At 46.8% G+C, this 21,598-nt stretch overlaps 1 protein-coding gene across 2 annotated transcripts in view; it reads left to right on the top strand.

Moving 5' to 3' along the window:
- The first annotated feature begins 520 nt into the window (after positions 1 to 520).
- ubr3 (ubiquitin protein ligase E3 component n-recognin 3) overlaps positions 521 to 21,598 on the top strand; it is a 43,476-nt gene continuing 22,398 nt past the window's right edge. For both annotated transcript variants that reach the window (XM_084443454.1, XM_084443453.1), the window contains exons 1-24: positions 521 to 960; positions 1,776 to 1,915; positions 2,145 to 2,297; positions 2,481 to 2,633; positions 2,749 to 2,789; positions 2,971 to 3,037; positions 3,137 to 3,267; positions 4,585 to 4,813; positions 5,127 to 5,306; positions 8,486 to 8,619; positions 8,883 to 8,969; positions 9,079 to 9,148; positions 9,270 to 9,355; positions 9,513 to 9,641; positions 9,880 to 9,932; positions 10,063 to 10,196; positions 12,008 to 12,093; positions 12,200 to 12,341; positions 13,185 to 13,281; positions 14,434 to 14,575; positions 14,763 to 14,864; positions 15,060 to 15,230; positions 16,419 to 16,870; positions 18,026 to 18,114. In XM_084443454.1, coding sequence (XP_084299580.1) covers positions 527 to 960; positions 1,776 to 1,915; positions 2,145 to 2,297; positions 2,481 to 2,633; positions 2,749 to 2,789; positions 2,971 to 3,037; positions 3,137 to 3,267; positions 4,585 to 4,813; positions 5,127 to 5,306; positions 8,486 to 8,619; positions 8,883 to 8,969; positions 9,079 to 9,148; positions 9,270 to 9,355; positions 9,513 to 9,641; positions 9,880 to 9,932; positions 10,063 to 10,196; positions 12,008 to 12,093; positions 12,200 to 12,341; positions 13,185 to 13,281; positions 14,434 to 14,575; positions 14,763 to 14,864; positions 15,060 to 15,230; positions 16,419 to 16,870; positions 18,026 to 18,114 — 3,502 coding nt within the window. In that variant the 5' untranslated portion in view covers positions 521 to 526. The remainder of the gene's footprint in view (positions 961 to 1,775; positions 1,916 to 2,144; positions 2,298 to 2,480; positions 2,634 to 2,748; positions 2,790 to 2,970; positions 3,038 to 3,136; positions 3,268 to 4,584; positions 4,814 to 5,126; positions 5,307 to 8,485; positions 8,620 to 8,882; positions 8,970 to 9,078; positions 9,149 to 9,269; positions 9,356 to 9,512; positions 9,642 to 9,879; positions 9,933 to 10,062; positions 10,197 to 12,007; positions 12,094 to 12,199; positions 12,342 to 13,184; positions 13,282 to 14,433; positions 14,576 to 14,762; positions 14,865 to 15,059; positions 15,231 to 16,418; positions 16,871 to 18,025; positions 18,115 to 21,598) is intronic.

Below are 21,598 nucleotides of genomic sequence, written 5' to 3'. Positions count from 1 at the left end.
TGTTCCTATGAATACTGTTCCGGTGCAAGTGATCAGAGTGCTTCAGTCTTGCTGCAAACGTTAGTGTAATATGATATCTTCGTAAAATATTCTCTCCGATTGTGTTCCATAATTTCACGGCGATCCAGAGATCTTTTGGCCTTTTCTGTTCCAGCAAACTGATGACATAACCTACATAGATTATGGTGTCTGTCTAAATTATATCCTATTATGAAACATCATAATTTTATGGTTATTGCTGAAAAGGAGTGTGTGTGTGTGTGGTAGGGGCTTCAATGGACCATTTTCACAGAACATTATTTTATTTCAATCAACTGTCAGTAGCAAACAGGTATAGATATATTATGGAGGAAAGTTTGCTAGCTAAAGAAGACTAAAAACTAAAACAGCTCCGAGCCAAATAGGCTGGGTTGCTTCGAACTTGTTTGGAAGTTTGTAGTGATCGCTTTGACAGGTCTCGCGAGAAACCCCGAGAACATAGCAACAAGACAACAAAAATAAATTAGTGGACAACAAGCCAGGGTGCATGATGGCGGCGTCGCTGGTGCGCCGGGACAAGAAAGCGACTGCTGCCCTTCTGAAGGCAGACCTAAATCGGACTGACAATAGCTCTGGTGTCCGACAACTTCAGGAGCTGCTCGATTGTGTTCTTAATCCTGAGAAACCAGCGGCTGACACCGAGGCTCTGGACTGGTGCAAATGTCTGATAGCGGGGGGAGAAGGTTTCGAAGAGTTCTGCAAAACGGTCCGGTCCTATGACAACGCTACTCTGTGTGGCTTGGTTTGGACAGCTAATTTTGTGGCATATCGTTGTCGGACCTGTGGCATATCTCCCTGCATGTCCCTCTGCGCAGAGTGCTTTAACAACGGCGACCATACGGGCCATGATTTCAATATGTTCAGGAGCCAGGCTGGTGGGGCCTGTGACTGTGGAGACAGTAATGTCATGCGAGAGAGTGGGTAAGTCCTTAGTGCTAGCTAGCTAGCTAACGTAGGCTAGATAGCTAGCTAACTAGCTTGGAGGCTAGGCTAACGTACCTGGCAAGTCATGTTAACGTTAGCTAACGAACAACAATCGTATTAGTCATCGTTACTGTCTGTTTCTGAGCTAGCTGGCAGCTAACAGTGTGTAGTTGAACATGGGTGCGAGTAACGTTGTGTTGCTGTCAGTGTCGCGATTAGCTTGTCCAAGTTATTTATAAACCCAGGGACTAACACGGTGCTGTTTGACAGGTCCCGGCTAAAGCTAGCTACTTACCTAGGCTAGGCTAGTCTTCCCGCGATAGTGGCTAGCTAACTTAGCAAGCTAAGCTAGTTAGCTTTCTATCCCGAGACCCAAGCAAGGAGGTTGTCGTCACTGATCATTACAATCATTGCCGGTCTTTACTTTGCTAAAACAAATCCCACTGAAGTGCGGACACTGAACTGAACTGCATTTATTTATTGGGAACGCTATCTAGCTGGCCAGGTAGCTATACACCAGTCGACCAAATTAATACAGTCGAATACTTGTAGTATTGAAAATATTCTTACAATGTCAGGATACGAACAGGAATGCGGAGTTTCCCCTGTTTAGGCTACTCTTTGTTTTGCTAGATCAACGATCTTTGCCGGATTCTCGTGTTATTGCAACCAACAATATTACTTAAATTATGCACAGCGTGTGTATGGGATATTGAATATTACAAAATTGAATGCTCTAACTTAATGCTCTAACTAGCATTTGTAGTGTTGGTTTGTACTAAGAAGATGTGTCATTTACTGTTTACTGGCAGGTTTTGCAGACGGCATCGGTTAAGAACAGGGGAGAATGTTCCTTCGGTCCCTCAAGACTTACTTCTCATGTCAGAGTTAGTCCTTCCTCGTTTCATCATCTGTATACTTCAGTACCTGAGGGATGGATATACTGAACCAGGTAAATGCTGTGGAACAGCTCAGATCTACAGGCTACTGTACCTTTAAAGCACCTGTCAACTTTTATGAAATAATGTACAGCTGATGGAAATGTTCAGTCCAATCTTACTGCAAAGCTAAAACTGAATTATGTCACTGGCATAACCTTCAATTTCTGTAGGCCACGCAGCTGGTTCATAGTGCCCATCTGACATCCATCATATTGCACGTCTTATCTCATCTCCTGACAGACACATCGACTGAGAGGGATCTACAGAAGGTCTTACAGCAGCTGGAGCCACAGATCTCCTTCCTGGAAGAACTGACGAAAATGGGTGGGGCAATGAGGACTGTGCTGACAAAGATCTTAACCAATCAGCAAACATTCAAGGACTTGAGCATGGGTAAATATTTAGAGTTTCAGCCTGTGATTGACTCAAGTGTGTACAACAGTTATATACTTTTGGACCTGCTGCACCTCTGTGAGATGGCTAGTCTTCACCATTTATAGATAATACACAAGGTACAGTACATACATGCTTTAGTATCTAGCTAGTGCTATTCTTATGTTTGCCCATTCTGTCAAGGTCAAGAAGAGAATGTGTATGCAAAAAAGAACTATGAGAAGTATCTGTCTGCACTGAAGAACTCAGGCCTGGTGTCTGTGGAGGAGAGGGCCCTGGCCGGGGCCGCAGACACAGCTGGTACTGAGGCAGGTCCAGGATCTCTGGCCTTACTAGGTACTGTTACATCTCTACTACTTAACTAGGGCTCCTGAAAACATGACATTGTTATGTGATGTACTATGGACATGGTGAGCTAATGGACTGCTCTCCCTTTCCCATCTTCACTTAGGAGCCACTGCGCCTGCCGGCACACATGAGGCCAACAAAGAGGTAGGCGGAAACACGCATGCAATGTCTTTTCATAAGCAAATTGTAACAGATTGACATATTGATTGAAATGTGAAACATTCCAAAGAGCAATGAGAGATTCAATTGTCAAATCATGCTTGTGAGTTGTGCTGCAGCTTTTAAAAACATGAATGGCTTTATCCCATTTTTTGTCTTTTGAAAGGAGGATCCAGATGGGGGCCAGTCTGTTGGACAGAGGAAGAGGGTTAAGCTGAGTAGCACTACCAAAGGTTATTATTCACTTGTGCTACCGTAAAAGGATAACTGTGGTATTTTTAGTATATAATTGTCAGGGGGTGCTACTGTCATATTTGTCTTTTTATCCTTAGATCAATCCATTATGGACTCCCTAAAACACAAATGCTTTCTGGAGGAGTTGCTGTTTTGGACGATTAAGTATGAATTTCCACAGAAGATGGTCACCTTCCTACTGAACATGCTGCCAGACCAAGACTACAAGGTGTGTGTCTTACGGGTTCTGCGTTTCTACCAACGATAACTGGCAGCCCTCCTTAGTTTCTATAATAAGGACAGTGATGTTTTATCTCAGTTTAGTGGGAGTCTGTATGAATGGCGGAGTGTTCCGACAGCGTTTGTGTTTCATGTATTACCTGCCTTTCTTAATCTCTTTGTCTCCTATGGGACAGAAGACCACCATGTATGTATCACCTAGGCTGGACCATTTCTAGAATTTTGTAGCTGTTTCTAACAGTTCGTAGCTGTGGTGGTGATGGGGACCTGTTTTTAAGTCTGTATATATATATATATATATTTTTTTTTTTTGGGTTCACACTTTACAATAAGGGTCACACAAAACATTAGTTAACTGTTAACTAATGCTTATTTAGGGTTAGATTAGGTTACCAATGTTAATTAATACATTAGTTAAGGTTAGGTTTAGGGTTAGGGTTAGGTGAGTTAACCTTAGTTAAAGGTAGAATATGTAGTATGTGGATTATTTCCCCCATCTAGTGTCCAAAGATAAGAACTGCAACAACACAACGTATTGGTTGCCAAAATGCCAGAGAATGCACTGTTTCAGTCAAGATCTTCACTCCGAGAGGAACATAACGTTGCACTAATCAGTAATCACAATCAAGTATTTCAGAGTGCCATGTAATAAGTTACGTTAGATGCTGTAGTGTGGAGATAACGTTAGGTCTGGCTATGCAGATTCCAAGAAAGATAATGATAGCTAGTCAGCTAGCTTACCGGTCTAGTAGAAAAGTAGAGATGTCACCATGCGACTTTATCCCATGAAACTCCATAAACTCTGTCCAACGAGCAAAGGCTGGCCTGATATTTATCCGACTTTTGCTCCTTCTTCGGTCACTGAGCTTTCGACCATTTTACCAAACGTTTAGCTGAAGAGTGAGCGGAAGTGGACGGAAAATCTGCCGTTTTATAGTCGCACACACACTTGATGCTAACCAAAATCTATAATGCTGCTAATTCATTGAAGTATAACATTTGCTGGCTACTGCTAATCTCACAGTGGTGAAGCTAGAATAGTACATGGCAACCCAGCGCGCAGTACCAACGCTGTAATACTATTGGCTTGTATGATATCAACAGAGTCATTGTCGGGCCGTCAAAGTTTCATAATGTAATAATTTCAGACAAAATATCATTTTTTTATGGAAAAGCAATACTTTTACTCTGCAGCCTTCGCAAAGCCCTATGGATGTATTATTTTTGGAAAAATGTTTATTTTAATCCACATATAACATATTATACCTTTAACATAAAGTGTTCTTTTTTTTTCCCTCCCTTGTAGATCACCTTCACAAAAACATTTGTTCAACATTATGCATTCATTATGAAGACACTGATGAAGAGTCATGAGTCGGACACCATGTCCAACCGCATCGTGCACATCAGTGTGCAGCTGTTCAGCAACGAGGAGCTGGCTCGCCATGTGACCGAGGAGTGTCAGCTCCTGGACATCATGGTCACTGTGCTCCTCTACATGATGGAGAGTTGCCTTATCAAAAGTGAACTTCAAGGTGAGCTGTGTTTAAATGGTTTGATATGTACGATCAGTTTAAACAGTGTTACATCAGTAAAGGGCAAAGTATTTAGCAGTTATAATATAATGGAAGGTGCCACTTGGGAGATTAATTAATTTCCCCCAAATAATTTGGAATTGAGTATTAGAGTTAATCTGTAGCATAATTTTGGTGCCGGCAGCAACATTTCACTGTGACTGTACACCGTACAGTACATTACATGTGACAAATAAAAGGAATCTTGAAACGTTTATTGAATGTTTTAGCTCTGTTTGTTTCACTCTGTCCCTCTCTGTTGACTCATTTTCAGATGAAGAGAGCAGCCGCCATGTGGTGGTGAACTGTGGCGAGCCTCTGCTGAAGAACAACACTTACTGGCCTTTAGTTAGCGACTTCATTAATATTCTCTCACACCAAAGTGTAGCAAAGAAATTCCTGGAAGACCATTCACTGCTCATGCTGTGGATGAGCTTCGTGTCCTTCTTTCAAGGTAAACGACATCCCTAGTTAAATTGTGTGTCTAAATCAGTGGTATTGGCTGAGATTAATGTGTGGGGTTTCACTGCTTTACCTTTGGCCCCAGGTTTTGGTCGTTTAGCAGTTGTGGTGTTTTGTTTGGGTGTTACTCAGTCGGTAGGCCGGGTCATTCCATAAACATCAGTCTTTTATCAGTTGTGCACACCAACGTAACCTCTGATATAGTCTCAACACCAGACCGATGATGCACTACGTAGGCTAGTTTACTGCACGCTGCAGATCTCTCTATGAGGACACTTCTAGCTATAAACTGGTTTTCGAATCCTGGGGGCATCAGTCAGTAATGACTTTTTCAATCGGGCGCACCTCCCCCCAACCTGACCCCGCCCATCTAACCTGGGCTAGCGTCTTTCATTGCTGCTATGACCTGTCACACTTTAAATTTTGAACCTTAGACCCGCCCTCAGAAAACCAGCTGGGGTGGCGTTAGGGATGGGTATCGTTAGGATTTTATTGATACTGGTATTGATACCGATATTGCTTATTGATACCGATACTTATCGATACTCTTATCGATACTACTCTACCACTTTGGGACTCATACACTTTCTGGGTCGATGTTACTGTCTCAGTTGGCCTTGATTTACATAGTGGACTGTCACTGTTATATAGTGATCCTGTGTGATACCTGTCCAGCCATTGCTGGTTATGGCTACTTTTTACACATTGGCAAGCTCAGCTATGATGTTTCTCTTTTTAACTGCATGCTAAGCAGGTATGAGAGTGTCTGATAATGTGCCTGTGGAAGGGGGGGGGGAACTGGGGTTAAGAGTTGTCATCTCCCTACAGCAGGGGTGCCCAATACGTCGATCGACCAGTAGGTTGCAGAAGCCATGCTGGTAGATTTCGAGCAGTTAAAAAGAAAAGCCATAAAAAAGGCGACTTGATGACGCGTGTTGAAGTTGTGTTGATGTTGTGTTGAAGTTGTGTGTGCGGAGGCAATCAGTCACGTCACCTCTCTTGTTTTCCAAATGTGCAACTTTGTCCTCCTCCTACTTTGCAGATTACATACTTTGCAGACCTGCAGTTAAGCTGAATGATTTAATGATTTAAACATGTGTGGGCCGATTTCATCATTGTTCAGGCTTGTATGTGCAGCTGATGGCTGATGGTAGCATAGCAAAATCAATCAGAAACTCAAAAAAAGTCAGGATTATTCAACCCTGACTGATCCATTCAGTGCAAGTCATCAGAGTGTATTCTGCTGTGTGATTGAGTCATTTAATTAGGCTAAAGACTTCTGACAACTAAGCTGACTGTTACCTGTTAAGATTGTTGTACATTTGCCTTGCACAAAGTTAACATTCCACTTCCAGTGTCAAGTAGCCTAATTGGTAGCTTGATTAATAATTGATTTTGAAACGGTAGCCATATGTTGTTATTTCGGTTGTATGTTATTTTTTAATGGGTTTTCAGCAATGGGATTCCTTAAGATATGACTTTAATGACACATTAATTAAAACCTAGCCAATGTTAAGTGACGTGACAGAAAGGCAGGGGTTCCGGGGGCTTGAGGTGGGGGCCCGCGGGGGGGCGGTGTGGGTGGTAGCTCACAAGCCCCAAAAGTACGGGCACCCCTGCCCTACAGGCGGTCGCCCCTCCAAGACAATAATAGAGGAAACACTGTACAAACTTATTTATAATAATGATAATGAGTGTTAACTGCATCTTTAACCTGGCTCATCTGCTTCTATCAGCGTTAGCATTAGCCGCATCGCTAAAGCAGTCAGACACGCTGCACTGCTTCACATTTACCGAATGTGAAACTTGTGTTTCATGAGGTTGCTGGTGTTTCCCCCTTTGGACACAACTAACTTTTTACATAAATTCCATTTAGCTCCGTTGCTAGATTTGGGGAAGTACCGTTTTGCCCTGTCCGCCACTATGCCTACTTCCTTGAGACGAACAATAACAATGAAACATCATCGCCTGCCACCAGCAGCTTGGTCATGATTAGGGGACGGATGCCAGCTGTTGGCTGGTTCATGAAACGAATGCGGCTCCATGGATTTATGAATGCGTTAAATACCGATAGCAGCGCCGTTTGTCCATCAGCTTAGCAATATTTCGGTACTGACCCGATGACGTACCGGTACCAAAAAATACCAGTTCCTGATACCCATCCATAGGTGGCGTCATGGCGAAGTAGCACAGACTCTTTATACAGTATCTAGCATGAAGAGCGCAGCCATTCAGCGTAATATTCTGGAGAGGGAGACTACCTCTGATACTACTTCAGTGATTTTGTCATGGTGGTGTTTTATTGTTTGTTGATAATAACCTGTTGATTGCAGGTCATGCCACATTGCGTAGAGGAGACCTTGCTTCCCACTAAACCTACAGTTTTTGCATCGTCTTGTTCATTGTAATGCTAACTATATAGTAGAATTGACGAATCCTCATCATAGTCCTACAAAATGGATATTTGACGCCCACAGAGCAATTTAAATCTATGTATCATACTAATTGTGTCTGATTGAATTATGTGGCATGTGACTCCATGTCCCCGTATTTGTAGTTTGTGCTGCAATCAAAGGTTAAAGTTAAAAGTCCCAATGATTGTCACACACCTGAGTGTGTGAAATTTGTTCTCCGCATTTGACCCATCCCCTGGGGGAGAGGTGAGCAGCAGCGGTGCCGCGCTCGGGGAATCATTTGGTGATGTAGCCCCCCAATTCAAACCCTTGATGCTGAGTACCAAGCAGGGAGGCAATGGGTACCATTTTTATAGTCTTTGGTATGACTCGGCCGGGGATCGAACTCACGACCTTCCAGTCTCAGGGCGGACACTCTAACCACAAGGCCACTGAGCTGGTCGTGCTGTGTACTCCACCAGAACCCTAAAAATAACCCTCCACCTCAGATGCTGGGGCCTGGCGTATCCTCTTACCCATGCTAGGTGCAGAGTGCGGCTGTCTCATTGTAGTGTGTAGCGTGTGTGCGTGCGTATGTGTTCTGACTGCTCTTCCCTTGCTTACAGGGGATTCCCTCTGTTCGACTTGTTCTGGCTTTCAACAGACATGTTTGACAGGTTCACAGGTTCACTTACACAAACGTGTCCTGTGCTAAATGAAACCTCTTACCCAGCTGCCACATTCTAACACTGAAGTCCTTCCTTACTGTTCCTTCTAGGTATGAACTTGAATAAGCGGGAGCTGAACGAGCACGTGGAGTTTGAGTCCCAGACGTACTATGCAGCTTTTGCAGCTGAATTGGAGGCATGTGCACAACCAATGTGGGGCCTGTTAACACACTGCAAAGTCAAAGTATGTTCAATCTCTCCCTCTCCTACTGTAGGTCCCATTCAGACCTCGTCTTAAAATGCACTCTTTATCCACACTTTCTGCTCATAGGTCACAATGACCATGTGGCCACAAAGCAAATTTACACTTTGTCTTTTGTGTATCTTTTGTCTTTTGAGTGATTTCTAATTATTGTGTAATTTATGTGTGTGTGCGCGTGCGTGTGTGCCTGTGTTTGTGTTTGTGTGTGCGTGTGTGCGTGTGTGTGTGTTTGTGTGTGTGCACAGGAGACCCAGGAATACACTAAAACTGTGGTGCGCTACTGCTTGGAGACCTTGCAGATTTGGTTCGATGCCATCGGATTTGTGGACGAGGTGAATCTGAAAATGAGCCAGCCCATATATGGTCACTAGACTAGCACTGTATTTACAAGCCGGCATCCTCCTGTCCTGTGTTCTCACCGCCAATCACTTCTCTCCATAGCCTGCTCCCAATCAGGTGACCTTTCACCTTCCGTTGCATCGATACTACGCCATGTTCCTCAGCAAGGCAAGTCAGAGCCCTACAGGCATTATCATTACTATGTGATTACCTGGCTAATAATCAACCACACATTAACTCTGCGAAAAGTACTTTCAGTAGTGAGCTTTGTGGTTCTGATGTCCCACAGGCAGTGAAGTGCCAGGGACTGGACCTGGACAGTCTCCTCCCTGACCAGGAGATGCTCATGAAGATCATGGTCCATCCTCTCCAGATCCAGGTGCTGCACCAGAGCCCAATATGGACAATATGTTGGCTTTATATATATATATATATATATATATATATATATACACACACACACACACACACATACCCACACACACATACACTAGGGCTGTCAGTTTAATGTGTTAATGCTCTGTTTCTCACCCTAGGCCAGCCTGTCAGAGATCCACAGTAACATGTGGGTGAGGAACGGCCTGCAGATCAAGGGACAGGCCATGACCTACGTGCAGTCTCACTTCTGCAACTCCATGATCGACCCAGACATCTACCTGCTCCAGGTACCGACCTCTCACTCATGACCCAGACATCTACCTGCTCCAGGTACCGACCTCTCACTCATGACCCAGACATCTACCTGCTCCAGGTACAGACCTCTCACTCATGACCCAGACATCTACCTGCTCCAGGTACAGACTTCTCACTCAGAGCGACTACAAAGGTGGTCTTGGTTTGTTTTTATGCTCCACTCAGTTTCCATATGTATTTAAAATGTATCCATCCTCCCTTCATTTGCAGGTTTGTGCGTCAAGGCTAGATCCAGACTACTTCATCTCGTCTGTGTTTGAGAGGTATGATTTTACATTAAAATGTACAGGTACAATCACATTCATGATAACATTTGAATCAGCAGCAGCTAAATTTTGATCTGAAAAGTAGACGGTGATACTAAATCTATGTAACTGATCCTTCCCTCCCAAGATTCAAAGTGGTGGATCTGTTGACCATGGCATCCCAGCACCAGAACGCGGTACTGGACTCTGAGCAAGAGAGACCGATGCTGGAAGGAGCTCTGACCTTCCTGGTGATACTGTCCAGTCTCCGCATTCACCTAGGTTGGTTACACACACACACACATCAAGAGAAAGGACAGAATATTCTCACAGCAGTGATGATAAATCATAATGTGTGGAGTCTGCAGTGACGTCGGTGCAGCTGCTGACCGAGGACCAGGGTTCGATGCATGGGGAGCGACACATTTGGCAGTCGCTCCCTGGGGGTGGTTAGTTTAACTCCACCTGGGGACCCGTCCTCGCCACAGTGACTCCTGCAGGTGTCGGGAGATACGGCAACGGGCGCCGAGGGAGTCAGGAGGCTGTCTCCCTCTGTTACGCCCCCAGGTGGCCCGAGGTAGCAGGGCGCAACATAAAGCAACTAAGTTGGACAAATGAGTGTGCAGTCACAAAACCAGGACAACAAAATACGCAATAATGACTTTTAATGATAATGGAAAAAAAAAAAGGAACACAGGGAGCAAAGAGGACTTGCAGTGGCACCAAATAAAAAGCATAATCCAAAATACCCCTTAGCAGGTGCACCTCAAAGTACAGTGGGTCGTGCTCACTCTAAACTGGAGTGTTAGACAGCAGGTAATCCTACATGTGTGCAGATGTAGACCCAGGGTATCTCAACTAGTTATCTGCCCCAGTGTGCAAAAACATAGAAAGGTTAATCACAGAAAAACAACTAAACATAGGCTGTTAACCAACTAAAGTAAAACATGAACAAAATAATCACAATAGAAGCTTCACATCAAACTAACAACTAATAAACAAAACCAAACAAACAGAGCTCTACCGACCAGAGCCCTGCCACAGCTCCAGCAGGAAAGAGACAGAGCTGAGGACTATTTATAAGGGAGGGACCACGTTGATTGAGCAGTTGATTTAAGCAGGTGAGGACTGATGATTGGGCGCACTGAGAATGTGGAGAATGAGAACAGTATTTTGCAGTATGCAAGCCAGCAGGCTTTTCTGGCTATTCTGACCCACAATCCTGTGCGCAGCGGAAATGTGCGTCACATGTGCGAGTCGTGACAGCTGTGAATGAATGTCGCGTTATGGGCAGCGACAGATATGGGCAAATCTCAAGGCGCAATGTTATGACAAGGTAGTATGTCCGAATTGGATGCCTACTGCTTGCAAAGTATGTACTTTCTAAGGGCAGCTGTAGTAGGTACTGGTAGTAAGTAGTAGAAGTATGCGATTCGGAACGCAGCCATACATAACACCCTCTCTCAGGTCCCCGACAGGCGGGGTTGTGCGTGACTGGTTCTTAGTAGCGAGGCTGGGGATAATTAGGAGGAAATGAGGGCAAAATCTGAAAATAAAATTCATAGAAATCATTGTGTGTGTTTGTTTATGAATGAATTTGTCTCCCTGTTTACCGTCGAAGGATTTTTGATGAAGCAATGTTTTGAATAGAGCATATTACCCACCTGGTACTGTATGCCGTCTTAAAGGTGCAGTATGCGGTTTAGCTCAGAAGCACTTTTTGTATACATTTTGCAATTGGCAAAATGGCATTTTGCAATCTCGGCAGCAATCAATAAAGTACTGTGACACTAAAATCAAATAAATCTTTAATCTTTGGAAGTCACAGGACTAATAAGTGCATCCAACCATTTTGAGTTGCCAACTTGTGAACTATGAATGATTGGATGGCTTACTTGCCTCACCCTACCACCTGCCTAAAGTTGGAGGAGTGGCTTTGGAAGGAAGCCTGAAGGGAGGGGCTGGGATTTTATCATTTGCATTTTTCAAAATCTTGAAAAAATTTCCCTAACTGGAAATCACAAACCGCATACTGCACCTTTAACTCTGACCCTAACTGATGTCTGTACCGACTCCTGCTCCCTCTCTGACAGGCATGGCAGACGACGAGATCCTCAGAGCAGAGATGGTGTCCCAGCTGTGCATGAACGACCGCACGCACAGCTCGCTGCTCGACCTCGTATCCTTCACTGCCTCAGCTCTCTAGAACAGCGCAGAGTCACTCGCTTACACCCCCCCCCGACTCCGTACGAATGTATACGTTCTCCTTGAGGGTGTGTATTCAGATTCCTGAGAATCCCAACCCAAAGAGCGGGATAGTGCCGGGGAGCTGTAGCTTCGAGGAGATGCTATCCGCCGTGGCCGACTTCAAAGCCCCTGTGTTCGAGCCAGGGGGTTCCATGCAGCAGGGCATGTACACCCCTAAAGGTGAGCTGGTCGGAAGCACAGGTCTGCTAGCTCGGATCAACAAGTGAAGCCACGCCGTTGTTTGATAGAATGCCTTTTTGATAGAGTGCCTTTTTATACCAGTCCGCCTTTAGATGGCGCTCACGCTCCACCCTCCGGCTGCTCTGGCTCTTCACTGATGGAGACACTCCTCATAGTTGTGAGCCGCATAAGATGTGGTCTCTCGGGAAGACTTCGTTAATGCCCTGCTCACGTCTGAAACAGAGAGGCCCTCCAGGCTGTTACATCCAGCCCCTTTGTCTGTACTGTTAGCAGATATAGGGCATTGCCCAGCCTCTAGGGACCGGGGTATTTTAAGTCCATGTTATATAAAGCCATTGTGTCTTTATGATATCGGGACGGATCTGGCTCATTAGTCCCCTCCTGCTCTCCCATCAGCTGTGTAGCAAAATTGAAGTGTCGGTAAAGAGGTGTCCCTTTCTGTCCACCGGCCAGTCGTCTAATCGGGTTTTAACGACAGACGCTTCACACCGCATTGTGTTTCCACGGCGACGGTTCCGTGCTCTGCCGGTGTGATTGTTCTGTGGGTGTGTGCGGGGTGGAGGTGCGCTGAAGCGTTGAGAAGGTTTGACTTTCACACTGTTGTTTGGAGGAGGTAGCAATCTGGGTAGAGCATGAGCTTTGTGTCATGGGGGCGGGGTGGGGGGGGGGGGAGGATAGGGTTGTCTTTGCCACTGTCTACCACTTGGGGGCAGGCAAACACCATTTTCTGAGGACAGATGGAAGGAATGAGGAATGGTGAGTCAATGTGACTTTTTAGCAGATGTTACGAAAGATGCTTCTTTTTCTTCTTCCCCCTTGCAGCGGAGGTGTGGGAGAATGAGTTTGACCCCATCATGGTTATTCTCAGAACGGTCTACCGTCGTGACGTCCAGTCCGCCATGGACAGATACTCAGCATTGTAAGTGAACATAAAGCACATTAGTGTTAGTTTCGAAATGGGTGCATGATGGGAAAGCCGATACAAACGGTCTCCTTCACAGAATACACAGGCATATATGGACGGTCATCATCATCATCAGGATTTAACTGTCCTCGGCTGAGTTTCCCAGAGGCACCGTAGCGCTACGATGAACGCCGTAGCTTACGATGAACGTAGCGCTACGATGCCTCTGGGAAACGCGGCCCTGGTCTGTTTTGGCTCCGCTGTTGGGATGGTCATGTTTGAACATCACGCCCCCGGGTTCCAGGGTCGGCCTCCCCACACGCCCCTGACTGCACACAGAGGACAGGGAGGTTCAGGCCTACACGGCGACGCCGTTGGTTCCCATTAGTTAGCTGTCGAGCAAAAAGTCAATATTTCAAGCCAGAGCCTAATAGAATTGCGGAAACCCTTTCCTTGTTAGACAGAGTTTAGAAACCTGTGAAGAAAAATGTGTTGGTTGGGGTGAAGGAGATGGTGAGAGGTTAATTTTTTGAAGATCACAGGGGAGATGTGAGGAGGGTGACTGTGCAGACATGTCACTCTTCTCTCTCTGAAATAGCATTTTATAGGTAGTGGAAGATTACATGGTTAATTGATTCTCTGTCTTTTCTCTAGTACGACATCGACAATCTAACCGAGATCACTATTAGTAATCCTCTCTATTATATCCATGTTAGAGAATGTCATTGTACTGCTATTGCAGTGTAGAATATCACTTCATCACTGTCTGACATTGCATAGTATGGAGTGTGTTCAGCTTGATGACACAGTAACACGTTTCCCCTTGAAACATATTGCAGCTGCTGTCCCCCCCTCCCTCCCTCCCTCTGTCTGAGATATCGGCCTTATGGGGCTTGTTCACACAGTTTGTATATGATGGATTGCCTGTCAGGCCGGCCGCGTTTTCTATAACCACGATGCTTTCAGCGCTAATAGAGTGGGAGTATTTCAGCCCATCGCCCCGCCCTTTTGCGTAGGCTCAAAGCTTCTGTCTGATGAACAACTGTCCAGACTATTCAGTCACCACAATAATCATGTATTTCTGTTAGACCGATCTGTATGGGATCATCTCTTGGAATGCCAACTCTATGGAACGCACATGATGATGATGATTTTATGTTGTTACAGTTTGAAACAGTCTGGTATTCACACGGGCAACCCATGGCCACCCTACAAAGAGAGGACCCCTCTGCACCCGTGTTACAAAGGCCTGGTCAGACTGCTGCACTGCAAGACCCTGCACATCGTCATCTTCACTCTGCTCTACAAGGTGAACCTTTGAGTGTTGAGCTCTGACCCCCAGAATATTGAGCTCTGACCCCCAGAGTGTTGAGCTCTGACCCCCAGAGTGTTGAGCTCTGACCCCCAGAGTGTTGAGCTCTGACCCCCAGAGTGTTGAGCTCTGACCCCCAGAGTGTGAGCTCTGGTTCTGACCCGGTGCCCTGTGCTTGTTTCAGATATGGATGGACCACCAGAACATGTCGGAGCACGTGCTGTGCATGGTGCTGTACCTCATCGAGCTGGGCTTGGACAACATGGTTCAGGAGGAGGGCGACGGGGTAAAACATGTGAAAGAACAATTTTTCTGCTTGGTTCTACCATTTAGTTCTACCATTAAGGTAGCACTAAGCCTCGGTAGAACCAGGCACCCCCATGCGATCATTGTTCTCGAAGTCATTCTTCAGTCGTTTGTTTTCCCTGACGCGACCATGCCCACCCTGAAGCGTTTGTCTGTATCTGTCGGTCTCCACCAGGAGCCGTGCATCGAGGAGCACTGCCATGACAGCTGGTTCCCCGGCACCAACCTCCTGTCCAACCTCCACCACGTCATCAACTTCGTCAGGGTCCGGGTGCCTGAGACGGCCCCCGAGGTGAAGAGGGAGCCCCCCCCTAGCACCAGCTCTGAAGCCTCTAGCTTCGGCCAGGTCAGATTTATGTTCACCCTGCGTACCGGGGGGGGGGGTTATGTAATATCGTGCTCTCAGTGCAGGAGTAGCGTTCATTTGAGTTACCTCAGAGTACTTCGGATATTTCTTTGGTTTCAAACTTAATTCGGTTATGTTTGTTTGAAATATTCCAGAATACATTTTGCCTTTTTAAGACGGGACAAGTAATTTTGCATTACAGTTTGTTTTTTTGTATATCGTTTTGCCACACTTTTGTTTCACAGAATTCAAGGCGTCTGACAGGGAATTGGAGAGAGGTAGCTGCTTGCATCTGCGTTTGTTGTCTTGTTGTTCTCTGATTAGGTTAGGACCTGGTTTGTGTCCAGAGAATCTGCTTTTTTTCCTCATCAGCGTTACAAAAGAATCGTTTTCCCCTTTTGTTTTTTTGGTGTGTTTTTGTGTTTGTATGCCTGTGTGTTCTGTGATTGCTGCCATATTGATAAGAATGGAGCAGTCGACCGCGGTGTGTGTGTGTGTGTGTGTGTGTGTGTGTGTGTGTGTACAGTGCTGTGCTCTGATGGGTTCTCCCATCTTGACTGCTGAAACTAATTAAGTGTATAATGTGCGTCTGGGTAAAGGCTTTTTAACTGCATGTCAGAGTGATGGATGTTGCTGTGAGCGGGCTGTATGATGTATGTTTATTTAACGGGGCTCTGGTCCTCCGTGGGGTCGGGTCACCTGCAATCCTTCAAACGCTGGAGAGGATCTGACGCAGGAGGGGTTGAAATATGAACCAGCAGTCTCAGGACAGGCACTCTTGAAAAGTCAGCTGAAATTCTGTAATGGGTATTTAATTTGACTTTGATGTGTGTCCCGTGCCTGTCTGGTGATAATATGCCACCCCTTTAGTGTAAAGAGTCGGGATCCGTCAGGCCGGAATGTCTGTCAGTGATGATGTAATTCGACTCGATAGTGTGTTGTAGAACCGACCGGCGTCTGCACATTCTCAATTAGAGACTGCTCTCCCCATCTGCCTATTAATGCTGAGCTAGGCTGCAGGGCTGGAAAGAGGGTTTTGGGTTTGTTTGTGCGTGTGTGTGCGCGTGCGTGCGCACACGTGCACTCGCATGTGCATGCAGTGCCCCTTCTCTCCCCCCCATGTGGATGCTGTGATGTGTGATGCGTGACGCCCCCGCTGTCCTATCCCGTGCTGTCGTTGCATCGTAGAACCTGCGGGAGGCGCAGGTGTTCAGCCTGGTGGCGGAGCGCCGCAGGAAGTTCCAAGAGATCATCAACCGCAGCAGCAGCGAGGCCAGCCGGGCGGTGCGGCCCAAGAGCGGCTCCACGCGCTGGGTCCCGCCCGGCACGCCGCCGCAGCTGGTCACCGAGATCCTGGAGGTCCGCGAGAGCATGCTGTCCCTGCTGGTCAAGCTGCACCAGAAGCTGTCGGCCCGGCAGAACTCCCTGTCCGCCAGCTGGCTGGAGGAGGACGAGGCGGACCCTGGCCGGCACGCCCACGGGGACGGCATCACGGCCATCGAGCGCATCCTGGCCAAGGCGGCGGCGCGCAGCCGGCAGAGCAGGCGCAGCATCCAGGAGATCTGCGGGAAAGTGTGTCCCCCGGTGCCTCCTAAGAAGAGCAGCCCTGCCGACAAGAAGACCCTGGACAAGGAGGAGAGGTGAGAGGCTCGGCCTGCACAATCACCACCAGCAACTCCACGGTCATAGTCATCCATCCAACGTCATGCGAGAACTGCATGAGCTGTTCTGCTCTACGCACTCCTCTGTCATCCAATACAGTAATGTTCACAACGTGAATCCTGGACTTGAATGTAGCAATTAGACTTATGTTGTCCAAGTGCACCTTCACAGAGGGAATGAGCTACTTCTGTGTTCGACGAACCCCCACTCTCCCACGTAGACTCTCTGTTTGGAATAAAGATGAATCCCCCCCCCCCCCCCCCCCCAATGGTGATGGAACGGGCTCTGTAAGCACTCGGTGATTACTTATTTTGTTTGGGTTGACTCGACCAGCAGACAAGACAAAGGTGGCACCTCTTCCCGTCACCACCATCCTAGGGCCCCGTTGCTGCGGCAACCGTCCGGGGGCGGGGCCGGGGGCGCAGCCGATAGCGACGAGAGCCAAAGTGGGTCGGGGTGGGGGTAGGGGTGGCGGGCGTCGCCCCGTTTCTCTGGGCCGGCTATCTGCTCCTCTGAAAAAAACTGTCAGCGGAGATTAGTCAGCTGTGGCGCCCCCCGTCAGATTTAGTTTACGTCCTCCTATTAGGAGTCTCAATTTAGCGCAGGCGCTGCTCAGCCGTATGTCTGCACGGGCCGGACCGCGCTAGGGAAACAAGCGGCTCGCTGACAACAGCCGGTCATAGACTAACCTTGTGGAAACCGGACACTTGCCTTGCTGTGTATCGGTGTCTGGTACTACACGGGGGGAGAGACTACATGGCGCACGGTAACACTGTGGAAAATGAGTCGACGCAGATGGAGCTTTGTCATGCCCTGGTGGGTCGGGGGGGGGTTGGGTAGCTAATCATTGTGAGAGGGGTGTCTTTCAGTGTTTTATAAAACCCACCATATTCACTTTCACAGCCAAGTGATTGCTATGGAGAAAAATTAACCCCCATTCAATGGAGAGCACACGCACGATTCCTAGATCCTAGAACGGATGCAATTGCAATATGTACTATTCAGTACACTAATCGTAGTCCTTTTCTTCTGGGGTGGTGTCGGTCGGTCAGTCGGTCAAGACATCTTGGGTTCTGTGATCCATCTTACTGTCTCCACTCTCTTAATGTTTGGTGTCTATCCGCTTCTTCCAGGCGTCAGCGAGCTCGAGAGAGGCAGCAGAAGCTGCTCGCTGAATTCGCCTCCAGGCAGAAGAGTTTCATGGAGACCGCTATGGATGTTGGTAAGCAGAGACTAACTACCATATCATCATATCATTTTGTACTCTGGGTTCAGTTTGATTACTTGCATAGGTGCAAGACCATGCTAACAAGACCATGTTAGACCATGTTGATTACTTGCATAGGTACAAGACCATTTTGGGTACAAAATCTTAAGACAGGCAGGCACACACACAAATACACTCCATCCTATGCCTGTACAGTAGATGCCGAGGACACTGCACGCCAGTTAATGCCCTTGAAGGAGAGAGAGCTGTGGGCAAAAGGTTCGCTATCACTACCCTCTATCACTACCCTGCCTTTTTGACTGTGGCACGGTGACAGTGGCCCCCAGCGCTGCGCTGGGCCGGCCCCTGTGGGGAGAGAGGGGGCGTTACTCTGGGGGGCTGGTTAGGAGAGACGAGGGGGAGGCGGGGGGCGTTACTTTGGGGGGCCGGTTAGGAGAGATGAGTGGGGGAGTGTTACTTTGGGGGGCCGGTTAGGAGAGATGAGGGGGGGAGTGTTACTCTGGGGGGCCGGGAGCCCTGCCGGCTGAGGGCACAGCAGATCACGGTGCTATTAGCGGGCTGGACTCCCAGGACCCACCCTGACACAGCGTGGTTAGTGGATGAATAATGGGTCTCTGTGATCAGACGGAGCTGCTGTCCTCCTGGGCTCGGTGCCGGACAGACATGGGTCCCCAGACCCCCCCCCCCTCCGCTGAGGAGCAGGTCACCCTGCCCTCCCTCCAACCGCTGAGGAGCAGCTCACCCTGCCCTCCCCCCCCACCGCTCTCTCCTCCCCTCCCCCCCTCCAGCTCCACACTGCTGCCTTCATTGCCACTCTGCTGCCCAGGCACAAGCGCCCACTTCTACCTAGTATTTATGACTTCCTTCTACTGTACCGAGTATTTCAGATAATAAACAGTTAATAATAATAACAACAATGCACTTTACATTTCAAACAAATCTCAAAGTGCTATAGAGAAAAAAAAACAAGACCAGAATATGAGAATAAAAACAGAGTAGTACCCAGTGTTTCAGAGCCTAGTACCCAGTGTTTCAGAGCCTAGTACCCAGTGTTTCAGAGCCTAGTACCCAGTGTTTCAGAGCCTAGTACCCAGTGTTTCAGAGCCTAGTACCCAGTGTTTCAGAGCCTAGTACCCAGTGTTTCAGAGCCTAGTACCCAGTGTTTCAGAGCCTAGTACCCAGTGTTTCAGAGCCTAGTACCCAGTGTTTCAGAGCCTAGTACCCAGTGTTTCAGAGCCTAGTACCCAGTGTTTCAGAGCCTAGTACCCAGTGTTTCAGAGCCTAGTACCCAGTGTTTCAGAGCCTAGTACCCAGTGTTTCAGAGCCTAGTACCCAGTGTTTCAGAGCCTAGTACCCAGTGTTTCAGATCCTAGTACCCAGTGTTTCAGAGCCTAGTACCCAGTGTTTCAGAGCCTAGTACCCAGTGTTTCAGAGCCTAGTACCCAGTGTTTCAGAGCCTAGTACCCAGTGTTTCAGAGCCTAGTACCCAGTGTTTCAGAGCCTAGTACCCAGTGTTTCAGAGCCTAGTACCCAGTGTTTCAGAGCCTAGTACCCAGTGTTTCAGAGCCTAGAACCCAGTGTTTCAGAGCCTAGAACCCAGTGTTTCAGAGCCTAGAACCCAGTGTTTCAGAGCCTAGTACCCAGTGTTTCAGAGCCTAGTACCCAGTGTTTCAGAGCCTAGTACCCAGTGTTTCAGAGCCTAGTACCCAGTGTTTCAGAGCCTAGTACCCAGTGTTTCAGAGCCTAGTACCCAGTGTTTCAGAGCCTAGTACCCAGTGTTTCAGAGCCTAGTACCCAGTGTTTCAGAGCCTAGTACCCAGTGTTTCAGATGGTAAAGTAACTGTTCTTTTAGGCCCTGTACCATGACAATGAGATGCGTCATATGATTTACAGTTAAAATGAATCATCTTGAAGCTTATATGTGGGAAATGTACCCAAATCAACTGTCCTTTAGGTCCTTTTAAAGGGCCTTTTAGGCTATTTTCTGTGAGTAGTACTGCTGTTATCGTGCCGCAGCGGACATTGACCAACATTTATTTCATGGAGGATGCTGCTTTTCCATCTTATCGGTATAAAGGATGGTGCCAGATCTGTTGGTGAGCTACATTTGTTTCCCAGATTGAATCAAAGGTTACAGAGGAGGACATAAATATATGAACTGGAATGTTAACCAGGCAAATTGGAGTGATGGCATCTGTTCAAATATGAATCTCTGGTGCTCTCAACCTCTTTGGCTAAAAGTTATAGTTAAATTCATGATAAGACAATATGTTTCTTTGTACAATGGAATCCTGTATTTTATACACAATGACAGCTTGTCACATTTCCCAGTGGAGTTGCTTTTTATTGTAATTTTTTAGCTGCGACCAGCACTATAACTTGGTCGGTCGGTCGGTCAATTGGAATGGAAAAGTGCAATACTGTTGTTGTCCATTGGACTGTGTGGGTGTGTAATTGTGTCTAATTGTGGCCGTTACTGATCTACTACTTAGACAAGCGAGGAGAAGATTCAGCCAGATTGAAAATGCCTGTAGCCTACTCTCTCGTACGTGGTCGCAGCTATTGTGAATTTGCACTTTTTAAATTAATTTATTTTAACAAATATTCTTCTATCGTGAAAGTATGAATGTGGCTGTGTGCCACTTGATGGATTTCTGTTTGAATATATCAGAGTAGCATCCCGTGATTGTTTCTGAGCTGAGTCATGCATGTTTCTCATGTACTATAGCAGATGTCGTCAGTGAGTACCAGCTTTGAGCATAAATGTTTTTGCCATTTGTGTTTTCTTCTGGGCTCTCGGCTTACAGTGACTCTGAGGTTAACATGTTAACGTAAATATGTAAATGAGGTATGGTGCAGTGTGGCGTGTATGAGGAAGCAAATTAACGGATTTGGAGTGCTGCTAATTTCCTTTTATCATCTACATTTATTAGGATTGAGCACAACATGATGTGTAGCCAGGGGTAACATAAACATAACATGATTCCTTTAAACCAGTCCACACAGCGATCAAAGTCAAAGGAGGGCGGATACAGCTTGGTTCACTGCAGGGTTTCAACACTGTACGACTGTAGAAAAAAACAAGATGAATGGTACTTTTCCTACTGTATAACAACATTGGTGCCCTTGTCCCAAGCTCACCCAGTGTGTGTGTGTGTGTGTGTGTGTGTGTGTGTGTGTGTGTGTGTGTGTGTGTGTGTGTGTGTGTGTGTGTGTGTGTGTGTGTGTGTGTGTGTGTGTGTGTGTGAGCAGGCGGGCGGCGTGTGCAGTGTGTACTGATGGCTTGAGGCTAACGCTCTTGCGTTGACATCTAGTGCAAACAGTTTTCATTTCTCCCAGAACACGACCACCTCTCCTGAGATCATATTGGTCCAACAAAAAGCAATAAATCAATTCCAACACAGGTTGACATTTCACGGCAATATTTACTGTTCAAACTGAACACAATCTTTAACATTTAAAACAAAATTCACATCTG

Source organism: Borostomias antarcticus, assembly GCF_949987555.1.
Source record: "Borostomias antarcticus genome assembly, chromosome: 9".
NCBI classification, from domain to species: domain Eukaryota; kingdom Metazoa; phylum Chordata; class Actinopteri; order Stomiiformes; family Stomiidae; genus Borostomias; species Borostomias antarcticus.
The sequence above is the reverse complement of the archived record's forward strand: the minus strand, read 5'-3'. Positions and strand labels throughout refer to the sequence as shown.